Source organism: Acinonyx jubatus, chromosome E2, assembly GCF_027475565.1.
Source record: "Acinonyx jubatus isolate Ajub_Pintada_27869175 chromosome E2, VMU_Ajub_asm_v1.0, whole genome shotgun sequence".
Lineage (NCBI taxonomy): Eukaryota > Metazoa > Chordata > Mammalia > Carnivora > Felidae > Acinonyx > Acinonyx jubatus.
In genome coordinates, this window is record NC_069396.1 from 2,069,476 (window position 1) to 2,085,224 (window position 15,749).

At 61.6% G+C, this 15,749-nt stretch overlaps 1 protein-coding gene across 12 annotated transcripts in view; it reads right to left on the reverse strand.

The window, feature by feature from the left end:
• Positions 1-15,749, reverse strand: part of JPH3 (junctophilin 3) — a 158,992-nt gene that overhangs the window by 28,456 nt on the left and 114,787 nt on the right. For all 12 annotated transcript variants that reach the window (XM_027076372.2, XM_053210263.1, XM_053210265.1 and 9 more), the window contains one exon: positions 13,486-14,263. In XM_027076372.2, the coding sequence (XP_026932173.2) occupies positions 13,486-14,263 (778 nt within the window). The remainder of the gene's footprint in view (positions 1-13,485; positions 14,264-15,749) is intronic.

The following is a 15,749-nucleotide window of genomic DNA, read 5'->3' on the forward strand; positions in this document are numbered from 1 at the left end:
GGAATCATGACCTGAGCCAAAGTCAAGAGCTGGACGCTTGGGTGCCTGGGTAGTTCAACTGGTTGGGATTCTCTGTGCCCCTCCCCTGCTCACACTCTCTCTCTCAAAATGAGTAACCAAAAAGAGAGTCGGATGCCTAACCGACTGAGCCACCCAGGCACTCCCGATTACTTTATCTTTACAGACAAGGTTTTAGGAGGCCTGGAATTTGCTCCAAAAGTAACCCTGGGGGAGTGGGGCGGGTGGGTCAGGGTTCAAGCGGACAAGAGGAGTCAGGAGCTCCCAGTGGCTCAAGCTAGGTGAGCGGTCCACGGTGTCACAGAATCTTCCCTCCACTTTTGCACATAATTGAAATCTTCCACGATACGAAGGACGCACAAAAGACACGCCCACGTTCACAACAGCGGCCAGAAGGTAGAAGCAAACGGAGTGCCGGCTGGCAGGTGGACAAAACGGGGTCCACGAGCACAACGGGGGGCCGCTCAGCCATGAAAGGGAAGTGCCCCCCGCAACACCGACGTGTAGGACACCGTGCCCGGTGAAACCAGCCATCACAAGGGGACACACCCGTAGGACTCCACTTACACGAGGCCCCTGGAAGAGAAAGCAGACGGGGGGCCAGGGGCCACGGTTTCACGGACACAGAGCTACAGTCCGGGCAGAGGAGCCGGGCCGGAGACGGTGGTATGGGTTACACAACGCTCCGAACGTACTCACAGCCCCTGAACCGTCCACCTGAAAGTCGTTCTGGTGGAAAAGCACGTGTCACGTGTGTTTTACCGCGAAGTTTTTAAATGAAGAAGTGTTCCTAATTGGCGGTGGCTCCCTTCCAGGTGGGGACAAGGACCTCAGGGCCTTTGATCCTCAACACTGGCTCTCCGGGTTGCCATGGGCATCTGGAGGTGGGTCGTTTCATTCCAGCTCCTGCTCCGGGAACATGTGGCTTGTGTCACCCCAGCCACAGGGACCGCCGTGCCCCCGGGAAGAAGGGGTTGGGTCCATGGGCTGCAAGCCAGCCCTGCACGGCCACGCTGGACCCAGTGCCAACAGGGCAGGGAGGGAAATGGCTTCCTTTTAACTTTCCTTGTCACCCTAAGAAAATTCCTATTCAAGGCAGCTTTCAAAGCTGAGAGGAAGGGAGGACTCTGCCCAAGCCAAAGGCAGGTCCCATGTGCCCTGGGACCTGAGGGTGAGGCCTCCCCCACAGCAGAGATGAGGGGCTGAGCACCCCAGCAATGGGGTAAAGGGGTCACAGCATGTGGACCTCCCATCCGAGGCTCTGGGGGCCCCGTCCGTAGGCACGGCCTCTCGCCGGCCACAAGGGGGAGGTGTCCTCCCGCCACGGGAGGCCCGGGGGGCAGAGCTGGGGCTCTAACATCTACACCCATTGGGGGCCCAGGGCTAGGGGCTCAAAGGAGGAGGGTGTGGGAGCCAGAGACACTAAGGGGAGATGGGAACAGAGGTCCTCTCGCCTCCCTGGCACGCTCACGACGTCCGGGGTGCTTGGGTGCCACCGGAGTGCAGGAAGGGGTCCGGGTCCCGAGCAGTTTCAGTCTCCTGCCCTGAGGGACCCACGCTGGGGAGGCCAAGTGATAACACCACTAGCGGATGAGCTCAACAGGGCGGGGGGGAGGGAGGGACCGAGTCCCCCAGGCGACACCTGCAGAGACACTGTCCCCAGGCTCCCCAAGGAACGCCGTGGGGGGTTGGACAACAAGGAACGCGGGCAGCACTCGCCAGGCCTCCAGCTCAGCTGGCGGGGGGGAGGGAACGACTCCAACAAACAAATGTGGCTGATGGGGAGGAGTGAGCAAACGTTAAGGCCCCAGATCGCAGGCGGTTCTCTAGGGAAGATGCACAAACGGCCAAGTACATCGTTCTCTTGCCGTCGGGGAAACATGAATCCAACTCCCACGGACCACGAGGCGGGCTGGGGGGGCATTCAGGCAGACAATAACAGGAGAGTGTGAGCAGGGGAGGGTCAGAGAGAGATTCAGACGATCCCAAGCAGGCTCCCTGCTCAGCCCGGAGCCCAACCTGGGGCCTGATCACACGACCCTGGGGTCATGACCTGAGCCAAAATCAAGAGTCTGACGCTTGGGTACCTCGGTGGCTCAGCTGGTTGGGATCCTCTCAGGACGTGGAACGGGGCCGTGGCTGTGTGGCCAGTCCCCACAAAGTTACACGTAGGACCGCCACGTGGCCCAGAAATTCCGCTCCTAGGTGTGCCCGTCCCCACAAACACCTGGCCGTGAGCGTTCACAACAGCAGGATCCGTCACAAAGGTGGAAACCAGCTGTGGATGAGTGGCTAAGCACACGTGGCGATCCACACACCGAAATGTCCCTCGGCCACAGAGGGTAACGAAGCTCTAACACCCACCACAACGTGAACGAGCCTTGAGGACGCGATGCCAACGCATCTCGACAGGAAGACACGGACCGAGGCACTCCCGACTTTCATCACACACACGAGGAAACGGATCCCAGCACCGCTCCCTTCCGAAGTCTGGGCTGGGCTCGTTAGCACAGCGCCCCCATCAGGACGAGTTCTCCCCCGCTCCGTGTCCCGTGGGGTGTCCATCCTCGACCACACCCCCGCCCCCCCCCACGCTGGAGGTGCACCTGTGACCCAGCATGGTCACTCACAGCCTTTCCAGATCATTCTGACACGGGTGCTCCTTCCCTCTGGATTGAGAGCTACAGGGTCAGGGGAGCAGGGAGCTGCAGGGTCAGGGGAGCAGGGACCTGCCGGTCTTTCCCACCTCCTGCAGGGGACCTGCTAGACAAGGGGATGAACACAGAGAGGGACAGAGCCCTGACATCATCTGAACCCCTGGATCCAGCCGTGCCTGACAGCAAGCCACGGAACAAGAGCCGCACAGCCCCTTTTCCTCTTGAACCAGTTTGCGTTGGGATTCTGTCGTTTGCAGTGGAGTCCTGGTTCCGACACCAAGTCCCACCTCACAGACATACGTCTGCAGGAACCACCATGGCCAGAATCACTCTTCAAAGTCTCCCAAAGCAAACGTTTTGGAGCTCTGGTCACGCAGACCCTTCCACAGCAGAGGCTGAGGTCGGCGACGTGCTCATGCAGCGAGGGGTTCCCATTTCCCATCCTGTTCCTTCTATCCACCACCGCCCCTCCCCCCGAGCTGGTGGGGGCTTACACGTTCAAGTGGTGGGCCCTCCCTGGATACCAGCCGTGCTGGGTGCCCCAGTGCCTGGCAGAGCCCATTGGTGGGACCTGGGAGGGGCAGGGGAGGCCCAGGTCACAGCCCAGGGGGAGTTGGCAGTGGGGACGCTGAGCACAAAGTCTGAAGTTCAAGTAGAAGGAGCAGCGGGGGGGGGGGGGGCGGGGGGGGGGCGCGGGAAGGGTTTGGAGCACAGTGGCATCTGTGAGCCACGGCAGGTTCTGTCTGTAACTGAGATCAACCCCCTTCTGTCTCACCAAGCCTTTGGTGAACTCCCATCACACCACACGCCTCGGGTAGGTGGTTTTTCATGGAAAACTCCAGGAAAGCTGAAGCAGGGCCCACGAGAACACAGACCCAGAGAAGAAAGGAAAGTTTTTGAGGGGGGCAAGGGGGCAGTTCTGACCCCAGCTCTCTGGAGGCAGGTGGATTCCACGGACAGCAGCTGTGATTTACCGACGCCCCCGAGCAAAAGGAACAGCGTCCATGAGCCGGGGAAGAGCCTAGCTGTGGTGTAGCCACACAGAGTACAGTGGGTTGGATGGGGACCCCCAGATTCACATCCCCCTAGAGTTTCAGCATGACCTCATTCGGGACAGGGTCTTTGCAGACCTGATTAGGGGGAGGTCAGATTGAGTTAGGGTGCCCCTAAACCTGATGACCTGTCCTTGTAAGAGGGAACACTGACACAGGGAGAGGGCAAGTGAGGACACAAGCAGAGGTTGGAGGGATGTGGCCACAGCCAAGAAACACCTGGAGCCCCCAGCAGCTGGAAGAGGCAGGAAGGATCCTCCCTGGAGCCTCTGGAGGGGGGCATGTCCCCACCCCACACCTTGATTTCAGACTTCTGTCCCCAGAGCTGGGAGAGAACAGACAGACTCCTGTTGGTTCAAGCCTCCCAGTGAGGGGCACGTGGTCATGGTAGCCCCAGGGCACTCACACAAGGAAGGGTCGGGAATGTTCCTGAAAAAGAACCAACAGTCCAACGTGGCTGGAGCTCAGCAGAAACACTCCTTTCTTCCTTCAAGAACCACTCTCGGAGCGTCTGGATGGCTCAGTTGGTTAAGCATCCAACTTTGGCTCTGGTCATGATCTCGCAGTTCATGAGGTCAAGGCCTGTGTCGGGCTCTGTGCTGAGTGCTCAGAGCCTGGAGCCTGCTTCGGATTCTGTGTCCCCCTCTCTGTCCCTCCCCTGCTCATGCTCTCTCAAAAAGTAAAGATTTAAAAAAAAAAAAAAAAAAAGAACCACTCACGGATGCCGTATTGGTCAGCTACAGTGCTGCATAACAATCCTTTCCCAAAAGGAGGGGACTTGATCGTTCTCACTGGCATTGCTCATCCCCAGGTCACACAGTCATGTGCTGGCAGGGGCACAAGAGGGGTGAGGTGGGGGCACTACATATCCCTCCCACCCCATGCTGCTGACCAAAGCACGTGGCAGAGCCTCCAACAGGAGGGACCCCAGAGTCACACGGCAAAGGGCATGGTCAGTTGCAGGCGGGGGGGGGGGGGGGGCTTGGAATCAGGAACAAATGTGCAGTTTGCCCCAAGTGCCTACTGGGTTCCAGGCTGGACTGAAATAAGCTTCAATAAAACAAAACTCTCCAGGTCTGACTAGTGTAGACACGGCTGTCCAAGCGCTGGGTGTGTGCTCCACTCAGGTGGGGAAACCGAGACTCGGGGCCTGCCGAGGGTCAAGGGCAGGGGAGTTCTCTGTCCCTCTCCCTGCCTCCTCTGGCATGTCGGGGGAAGGAGAGCAGGTGTCCCTGGTGTTTCCTTGGGACCCGGCAGGCACCTGCTCGTTACAACCCGTTTTACAGAGCTGAAACACAGGCCCCGGGAACCTGGCCTGAGGCGGCAGACAGCAGGGCCACGCGCCCTTTCTCCCAAAGAACCGGGCTCCCGCGGCAATAGGACAGCCGGGGGGCAAGTTTAGGGGGAATACCCGGACTCACCAAGTCTGGGGACAGATCACCAAGACTGACCTGACGTCCCCTTCCCAGGGCCTCGTAAAAGGCCACCGGGCTCTCTCGAGAGGAGGTGAACTCTGGGGAAGGCAGGTTAAACGGCCCCCAGGACACCCGGCCCCGGGCTCGCCTGGACTCGGCCAGCATGGGGCTGGCTTCCTGTCTCCTGCGTCACCCAAGCTGCCAGTGGCAGAGTCCCAGGCTCGGGACTGGGACCCGTGCGTTCGGTCAAGTGGCACAAGTGAAGCAAAGCGGGCAACGAGCCCAATCACGTCCGACAGCCCATGTCCCGACCCCACGTGCGAGGGTGGGGCACCACAGGGCGAGGTGCAGGGTGGAGGTGTGGGCAGGGGCCGGCTCCCCAGGTCCCCAGCACCTGCCAGGCACGCAGACAGAAGGCACTGGACACAGGCCCGAGCTCGAGCCCCCGCACCTCTGGGATGGAACCCAAGGTTTGCAGGGGCACGCGGCCGGCCCTGACCCGGCCCCTTCCCGGGATCCGGCGCCCCACTCCCCACTCCCTCTGGTTTCCACGTCGCGAGGCCAGGGCCAGAACAGATGGCTGTCGCCCACCCGAAGGCCTCTCCTAGCAGGTGGCCGGCCCTCCCCCGGCAGCAGGAAGCTCGTGTACCCTGCAGAGAGAGCCCAGCTCCGCAGGGACCGGGAGAGCTGGCCACCCGGTGGGGTGGGAAGGGGACAGGCGTGACCATTCTGGAGAGGGACCACAGGTGACGCACCCCGCCCTCAGGCAGAGGTCTCCACACACAGAGTGGCTTTAACGCGCACTCACGGTCGGACTGTAGAGGGCAGAAACCAGAGTCTCAGTGGGTGCAAGTCACAGCGTGGGCAGGGCTGGTTCCTTCCAGAGGCTGGGGGGACATGGGGGGGGTGTAGCTCTGTGACCCCGTGCACTCCTCCTGTGGGGACCTCATCTTGCATGGCCCCCTCCTCTCAAAATCCTTCACCGCACCTGCCACGGAAGGTCGCGTACCCACCGGGCCCAGGGGACTGGGAGGACGGGGTCTGTGGGGCACGGTCAGCCTGCGGCAGAGGGAAACCGCTGGATGACGGCGCTCAGCCAGGGCTGCCCTGCGGGCCCCTCCCCAGGGTAAATCAGGGCAGCCTTCCCGCCAGGCCACCTGGCAGCACCACCACCAACTTGAAGCGCACGCGGCTCCCAGCCGGCAGCGGCTGCTCTGGGAGGCTACACTGCAGGAATGTGCAAGCCGGCAGCCCGGCGGGCGGGCGGGCGACCACAGCTCCTGCAGCCGCGTCTGCAAGACTGAGCGATCAGACGCACCCCCAACACTCATTCAGAGTCCGGGGTGGACCGGCACGGTGCATCCGTGTTCCCCAATATCGTGTAGCCGTTAGCGAAACACACAGGTCTGGACACCCTGAAACGGAAAGACGTCCTTGACAGAAGGAGTAGAAAAGACAAACCAGAGAGCGCCGCGGACAGCGCGGTCCCATGCCTGTAACGGGAAACCACGAGGGGGTGATATCTGCATCTGCATACAGGCGGAGAGAAGCCTGACAAAAATGTGCACGGTCCCCTCGTCCACAGTTTCAGTGAGCCCGTCGACCGAGGTCTGGAAGCAGAGGATCCCCTTCTGACATGTGGTCAGGGGTCCGTGGTGGCCTAAGGCTTTGTCACATACCCCCGTCATTCGGAGCACTTGGCCTCCTCTGGGGCCATTTCAGCATCCGCGTCACGAGAAGGGGACAAGAGGTTCTGAGAGAGACCACGTTCACGTAACTTTTACAGTGTTGCTGCGGATGTTCTGTTTTATCGTTCGTCTCTGCCTTAGCCTGACCCGTAAACTAAACTTCCTCGTAGGTGTGACGTCCAGGAAGACACGCGGCGTGGACAGGGTTGGGTTGGGTTGGCTCCTATCCACGGTCTCAGGCATCCACTGCGGGTCTTGGGAACGGACCCCCTGTGGCTGGTCGGTTGGGGGTGGGGGATCGCTCTAATTCCCTCTAAGGAGATGAACCGGTCTGGGCATGACAGTTACATTATGCCAATCCGTTTTATGGTTTTAACATTTTTTTTGTGGAAGTATCACCTTCATAAAAAATAACGTTAAAAAAAGAACCCCCCCCCCCCCAGGCCCCAACTTCAGATCCTGGAAAGTTTTGTCTCCTTCAAGAAGGAAACATGCCTCAGGTCATCTCCTGGCGGAGGACTCCGCCTCGCTGCCCACATGCTGTACCGACCCCTCAGGAACGGCCTAGAGCAGGTCCAGATCTCACAGAGGCTGGGAAGCCAGGGCGCACGGCAGAGGGCGCCGAGGCCCTGATGCAGATACACCAGCTCGCTGGGCATACAGCGGGCGCTCAAGCAGGGGCTGGGGAGTTGGGAGCCCCTCCCAGAACAGGCCTCCCTGAGGTTTTGTACACCAAGTCCTCCCTGTCCTAGCGACCACGGTCTATTTAGAGAGCATTTTGCAGAAGCCAGCCAGCCCCCCTATATCCACAAGTGGGGGGGTCCCAGAATGCGGCCCAGGCCCGAAGGGGCAATACCCTGGCAGTGCGTCTAGTCCTGACCGTGCCGCTGCCCGGCTCGGAGACCTGGGCACCCCACCCTCAGCATCGGGGCGGCTCTCGGCTATGCCGTCCACATGGCTCACCTCCCCAGCTCCCGCCCAGAGCAGCCGGTCTGCCTGACGGAAGGATCTGGACAGGGGTGAGCAGGGAGCCCCGTCTACCTGAGTGTGGGAGGGGGACAGCCGTCTGCGTGTCAAGAATGGCCTCGGCCACCTAAGTGCCCAGTCAGGGTCCCTCCCATCTCCCCCCACCCACGATTCTCACTCAGCCAAGCATCACACAACTCGGACCCCAGCTGACGGCCAGCATGAGCACCGGTCCGCCCCAATGACCCAGCCAGCTCAGTGCCCAGGAACAGGCGTCCTCAGCCACCAAGCCACCTCACCCCCAGGGCATCCCAGCACGGCCCCGTGTCCTGCCCACACGCCCAGGCCCAGCTGGGGCTGCTCCCGCGGGAGCAAGAGTCCCCCTCAAACGGCACAGCTGCCCCACACCCCCCGGGAAGCTGCCGCCTCCCAGCGCCAGAGGAAGCTGTCCCCGACGATGAGAGCAGGTGGGCCCCAAGCAGTCACACATTCATCCAAAGCACGGCTGTTACACAGATGCCACGTGACCGAGCCACACACACGGTTCCAGGCACCAGGGATCCAGGGACAAGACCACACCTGGCCCCGACGTTCTGTTCCAACAGAACAAGATAACACTTCAAAGACTTGGTGCCCCCTTTGACAGCTCTCCTCCACTGCCAGAGGCAGCGGCCAGGGACACCGGCTCACGACCACCACCCAGGTGCGGGCTCTCCCTCCCCAGGCGAGGGGTGCCCCCTCCCCGCCCTCGCCTAGTGGTCACAGCTGGGGGCTCACAGCGCTCGCCCTGCCGCCTTCTCCAGCACCGTCCACCAGCCCCGGCCGCTGGGAGGGGTCCCGGGGCCACCACAGGGCAGGAGGCGGACCGGCCCACCCCCAGCTCGGTTTCTGCCAGCTCTTTCCTCCTGGGGGGGTGGGGGGGCCGGGATCGCTGCACGACACAGGGCAGCTGCTGGACACTCACGTGTGGCGGCCTTCGGGCCAGGCGTCCTGCACACCGTCTTCCTGACTAGCGGGGACGGGTTTGCGTTTTCACCACAGGGGCTGGTCCCTGGGAGGACCAGCCCCTCTGGTGAGATCACAGCTGGCAGGTCCCATGCCCCGGGCCAGGGCGCTGCCAGGAGCACCGGGATGGGCCGGCTATGCCTGCTGCGGTCACCGGGAGGGTGGAAGGAAGGAGGCAGGCACAGAAGAGACAGACCTGCCATCCCGTTCAGGGCGCTCCAGGGGAGCACCTGAGCGTATGAGGACGGGAGGCGTCTATGCTATGGGCGGTCAGAACACACATGCTGGAAACAGTTCCCAGGGGGCGCTCAGGGGTGTCCCATTGGCGACAGGGTGGCATCCATCCATCACGGACCCTGTCACCGGCACGCACAACCAGGCAGACATAACTCGACAGGAAGTCCCAGGCGAAGGACAGCAGCGCCTTCCGCTCAGACCTCGGCAGCCCAGACAGACCCACCTGGGACCCTCCAACGCCTCTGCCCTGCGGGCCTGCTGTCAGAAGCACTGGAGGCTCCCAGCATCCCCCGGGGGCTCATGAAGAATGAATGCAGGTTCTCGGGCCCCACCCAGACCCCCCGAATCAGCAGCTCTGGGGTGGGGCCCGGCCGTGCGAGTTTTATACACCACCAGGTGCTGGCGACACCGGACGTGGCCTGGAAAGCTTTGAAGAGCGGAGCCAAGGCGGCACCTGACAAGGTCCCCGCATCTCTGCGTGGCTGGCCTCAGGGTGACTGGGGGTCCCGGGCGATCCCCTGTACAGAGGTGGGGGCTGAGATCCGGCTGCAGACACGCCCCCACCCCCACAGCCCCCTTGGCTGTATGACCCAGAGACCGGGACCACAGGTCAGAATGCCACCCCCACCACGTTTCCCAGGAAAGCCTGTGTGCCTGTCCCCTCCCTCCACAGCTGCCCCCCCCCAGAGCTGACCCCCGCGTCCCCCGGGGAGGGTCCTGGGCACCCCGATGAGGACCCAGCCAGGGCCCAAGGAGGGAGCGGTGGCCCCTCTCTGTTCCTGCTGTCTCAGCCTGGCCGTCTCTTGGCTGTGACAATGACCAGGGTCCTCCTGGGTTTAGCCACGCTGCAGCCGCCGAGGCCACTTTCACGCTCCAGTGGAGGGCGGGCCTTGGGGCCTCTGGGACGCTGACCCAGCTTTCGTGTGGGCTGCGCTGTCCAAGCAGAGTTAGAAAAAAAGAGGGAACTGGCCTGTCAGCCCATTGAGACAATGCAGGAAGCAGGGCTTCATCCTGCGCCTTGAAGGGAGGCTTCTTACCCTGGACCCTATTGCAGGGATAGAGGATGTGGTCACCCCTGCCTCCAGTGGGTGGCCCTGGACACCAAGAGGCCCACACAGCTCAGTCACAGCGCAAATGTGCAGACACCCCCCCCCCCCCCCCCACCAAGAGGTCTTGGGGTCAGAGGGGAAGGGGAGGGGCTGGCATGGTCCGGGGGAGGGTAACAGTGCCGTGCACCAGCCCCACGCAGGCTGAGGGCACCGTGCGTCACTGCATCCCCTCCCTCAACGGGGAACCCAGCCCAGAGAGGGGAAGCATCTTCCCCAGGCTGCTCAGCAGTGATGGGCCTGAGCCAGACCAGGGTCCATACGCTCCCTGAGCTGGCACCCGGGTTCTCAGACCTTCGCTGCAGGCAGGGGCCATTAGTCCCACTTCACAGACGAGGAAACCGAGGCTCAGAGGTTGAAACCAGCCCCAAGCGGAGCTCCTCAGGCGTGTGGGCTCTGAGCTCTGCCCACAACACGGGCTCGACTCCTTCATGGGACCCAGAGCCCCATTTCTGTGGGATTTGTCAGAAAACCACCCCGTGTCCCATGTCCTCAGTCCCGAGGAAGTTCTCCTGGTCGCTAAACTTCAAAGTCATTTCTGCAGACTCTCCCGCGTCCTCACGCTACCTCACGGACCCTGGGCCGAGAACTAAGCCACAGGCCAGAGACGAGCTGCCGTGAGGGGACCCCGGGTCCTCGACGACGCTGTCCCCCAGCCCTGTAACTACCTCTCGTCCGCGGAGGTCAACAAAATAAACCAAATACAAAAGGTGAAGGAATGAATGACAGACAGGAAGGCAGGAAATACAGCCAGATGCCAGCCAGAGTCTGGATGGCGCAGCAGACCGGGGCTCGTGACACCGGCTTCTTCTTACGATCTGTGTTCCAATTTTTCTATACGAGCGACTGTCATATTTATACTGGAAGAAATAACTATGAAACCTAATTTCATCTTAACCCCCCAAGGGAGTGGTCATAAATGCTGCTTATGTTTCTTTCCAGGCCTGAACGTACCTGGGGGGAGGCGAGAGGGGGCGAACAGCCATCTCGGACCTCGGTGCTCAGGTAGGGACTCCGCTTTTCTCTTGGCTTCTTAGAAAGGATTTCGTTTCCCTCTAAAACCTGGGATGTTGGGAGCAGTACATATTCTGGCAATAAACGGCACCTACCAGTTTTGTTCGCACTGTTCAAATCTCATTGAAAACTAGAACCACACACACTAAAACCTTAATTAGCAAAGTTGGCAAGTTTTCCTGCCCCCGGCCAGGAACACAGAATCATCCAGAAAGACGCTGGGGTCTGTCCTCCCAGAAGCCTCCTGCCCAGGCAGCCGGGGGCTCCATTCCTGAGCGCCTCGGGGTAAGACCCCCAGGTCCCACCCTGACCCAGGAAAGCACATGCAGGACAGGAAGCTCTCAGGTACCTCAAATCAGGAATGGTTTCTTTAGAACCCAGGCACATGGCCTCCGGGGGGGGTCTTGGCTTTCAACAGGGCCACTTCCTCCCAGCTTCAAGGGGTCCCTGCCGTCCACGGCCTCGCCGCTCACGCACCTACATCTGCAACTCCCAGGGAGCCAGGCCCTGAGCCCCTTCTCCAGCTCTGAAGCCCACACCCTGCACCAACACCAAAGCCACCTTGAATTCCAACATGGCACCTGCCAACAGCCAACTCGAAACCGATGTTAAGTGCCCGCCAGCCCTGCGGAACCCCGAACTCAGGACGGGCCGCGTCTCACAACAGCCTTTGCCCCCACAGCACCAAGTCTTACACGGACCCATTTCCAGGCACCCCCAGCCAGTCCCTGCAGTTAGGACTGTGTCCTGGGACCCATGGACAGCCAAGACAGCTTCCTCCCTCTCCCATGTCCTTGCGGGGCTAGGCCCGCAGCCTGGGGACATCACACTTTTGTCTTCCCAGAACAGCCCACCTCCTTTATCCCTCAACACCTCTCCTTGAACACCAGCACTCAAAACAGATAAAGGAGACGCTGTCCTGTCGGATGGAAGGCCGCAGGGCCCAGAACCTCCTCAGATCATCCACTGCCTTGCGGCCCCCCACCTCCCCGAGAACCTCCGAGGAGCCCCGAGTTCCTGCGCACTGCCTCCCCGAGAACCTCTGAGGAGCCCCGAGCTCGTGTCCCCCCCCCACCCCGACCAGAACCTCCAAGGAGTCCCGAGTTCTTGCATGCCCCCCCCACCTCCAGAGAACCTACGAGGAGCCCCCGGTTCTTGCGCCCCCCCCAGTTCTTGTGCCGAGGAACCCCGAGTTCCTGCGCACTGCCTCCCCGAGAACCTCTGAGGAGCCCCGAGCTCGTGTCCCCCCCCACCCCGACCAGAACCTCCAAGGAGTCCCGAGTTCTTGCATGCCACCCCCCCGGTTCTTGCGCCGAGGAACCCCGAGTTCCTGCGCACTGCCTCCCCGAGAACCTCTGAGGAGCCCCGAGCTCGTGTCCCCCCCCACCCCGACCAGAACCTCCAAGGAGTCCCGAGTTCTTGCATGCCCCCCCCCACCTCCAGAGAACCTACGAGGAGCCCCCGGTTCTTGCGCCCCCCCCCACCTCCCTGAGAACTCCGAGGAGTCCCAAGTTCTTGTGTCCCCCCACATCCCCCACCCGAGAACCTCCGAGGAGCCCCGAGTTCTTGTGCCCTCCCCGAGAACCGCCAAGGAACCCCGAGTTCCCGCGCACCGCCTCCCCGAGAACCTCCGAGGAGCCCCGAGTTCCTGTGCCGAGAACCTCCGAGGAACCCCAAGTTCCTGCGCGCCGCCTCCCCGAGAACCTCCGAGGAGCCCCGAGTTTCCGCGCACAGCCTCCCCCAGAACCTCCGAGGAGCCCCGAGTTCCTGCACCGAGAACCTCCGAGGAACCCCGAGTTCTTGTGCCCGCCCCGAGAACCTAAGGGGAGCCCGGAGTTCCTGCGCCGAGAACTTCCGAGGAACCCCGAGTTCTTGTGCCCTCCCCGAGAACCGCCGAGGAACCCCGAGTTCTTGCGCACAGCCTCCCCACCCGAGAACCGCCAAGGAACCCCGAGTTTCCGCACACAGCCTCCCCGAGAACCTCCGAGGAGCCCCGAGTTCTTGTGCCCTCCCCGAGAACCGCCGAGGAACCCCGAGTTTCCGCACACAGCCTCCCCAAGAACCTCCGAGCAGCCCGGAGTTCCTGCGCCGAGAACCTCCGAGGAACCCCGAGTTCTTGTGCCCGCCCCGAGAACCTCCAAGGAGCCCCGAGGTCTTGCGCACAGCCTCCCCACCCGAGAACCGCCGAGGAACCCCGAGTTCCCGCGCACAGCCTCCCCGAGAACCTCCGAGGAGCCCCGAGTTCCAGCGGGCACAGTCCAGAAACACCAGCGCCGCGCCCCGAGCGGCCCAGGCCCCGCCGCCCTGCACGCCCGCGGCCCTCCTACCTGGAGGCCGCGATCTCCGCCTTCTGCTTGGCGATGGTGGCGGCCCGCTCGGCGGCCTCCACGGCCCGGTCCACCTTCTCGCGGATCTTGCTGGCGCGCAGCGGGATGAGGTTCTTGCGCTTGCCGCTCACGAGGACGTTCTGCTTGTACTTGCCCTCCTCCTTGGTGCCGTCGGGGAACGTCATGCAGCCGTAGCCGTGCCGCCGGTTGCCGGCCCACTCGCCCTCGTACTTGAGCCCGTCCGATCGCTGGCTCACCCCGAAGCCCGAGCGCTTGTCGCTCTTCCACTCGCCCACGTAGGTCTCGGTGGTGGTGGCGTCGATGTCGTCCTCGATGACCGCCAGCTCAGCCTCGCCCTCGCCCAGGCTGATGGTGGAGTGGATGTCGCTAGCGGTGGAGCTGACGGTGCTCATGCCGGCCTCGCTGCGGAACGAGCTCTGCTTGCTGCGCTGGCTGGCCAGGCTGCTCTTGGACTCGGACTTGCGCAGCTTCAGGCCGCTCAGCAGCGAGCGCCGGAACAGCCCCTTCTTCTTGCTCTTGAGGCTGTCGGAGTCGCTGTGCGCCACGAGCACGAAGCCCCCCCGGGACACGGCTGGGCTGCCGGCCGCCGCCGGGGACGCGTCGGGGTGCAGCGCGGCGCCGTTGGTGTGCTCGCTGCGCAGGGAGTTGATGGACGTCCTCAGGGGCGAGCGGATGACGGCCGCCATGCCGTAGGGGACGCTCTGCCGCACACCGTAGCCCTGGCGCATGCCGCCGGCCCACTGGCCCTGGTAGGTCCCTGCGGAGACAGCGGAGAGAGGGGTGAGCCCCCCGCAGGACCACGGGGGTCGGGAGGGGGGGAACGCCGTGGGTTGCCTGAGACATCTTGGCATGGTTCGCATTGAGGCACACGGACCGCCGATGGCGGAGAACCCTTGAGCCCTGCTTCCTACAGCTGCACCTCGAGCTCTTACAAGTTGGGGAGGGAGAAGGGGGGCGGCCGAGTCTCATACAGAGTCAGCTGTGAACTACAGAGCTCTCCCCGCACAGGGACAAAGGCCCAACCCTGAGAAGACAGGGAGAGGACGCAGCCAAGGAGAGGGAAGCACGTTAGCGAGTGACCCCGACAGTTGTGGGGTCTGGGAGTCCAGCTACAGGGACACAGGTCAAGGCCACAAACCCAGTAAGAGCAGGTGGGGGCGGGGGGGGGGGGGAGGAAGGGTTTGGAAGAGAATTGGGAACATTAAGGTATTGCAATCCGCAGACCAGACGTCCCCAAAAGAATCAAAAGCAGAAGCTCCAAAGAAGCATTTGCACACCCACGTTCACAGCAGTGTAATTCAGATGGCCAGCAGGTGGGAACAACCTGAGGGTCCATCCGTGGATGGACAGATAACGTAGGGTCTATCCATACAGTGGAATATTATCCAGCCGTTAAACTCTGACACCCGCTACAGCAGGGATGAACCGTGACGACTTTACGCTCGGTGAAACGAGCCAGTCATAGAAGAACAAATACCACAATCACATTTACACCACGCCCTTCCAGTAGTCAAGTTCACAGACAGAAGAACGGCAGGTGCCAGGGGTGGGGGTGGGGGCGGAGGGAGGAACAGGAAGTTGTTGAATGGGGTCAGTTTCTATTCGGGGTGACAGAGAAGTTTTGAAAGACAGAGGTGACGGTGGCACAACATCGTCAATGTAACGTGACTGACCTGCACTATTGAAGAGAGATCAAAATTGCAGATTTTATTATATATGTAATATCCTAACAGAAGAGGATAAAAAGGAAAAATAAAGCGGCAAAACCAGGCTCGTGTTGCTCTACTTGTCGTGTGATGGGAACCTCTCTGACCCTCAGTCTCCTCATCGATAGAGGGGGGGATGAAAACCCTAGGGTTCCTAGAGTCACTGCCAGGCCTCAGCTAGGCACCACTGAGGGGCTCCCCACCCCGGAAGGGCTTCTCAGTGAAAATGGGGGGGGGGGCTGTTCCCCTTCCTCTCCCAACTCACTGTTACAGAAGCAACATACAAGTTTTATCCTGCCCCATAGTGTTTTCATAAAAAAACTGGAAGAGCCAACATTTCAAAATCAAGGGGTTGCCACGTGAAAACTCAGTTCTGGTTTCTCCTAAAAAGAAATTACAGGATCTGGCAACCCTGGATCTTGGTCCTCTAGACAGGGCATCCCTAAAGGACGTCAGCCATCGATATGCCACTACCCACCACGGTCACCCACAGCCCCCAAGTCAGAACAGGTCCTGACCCTCCAAGGGCTCGTCTGA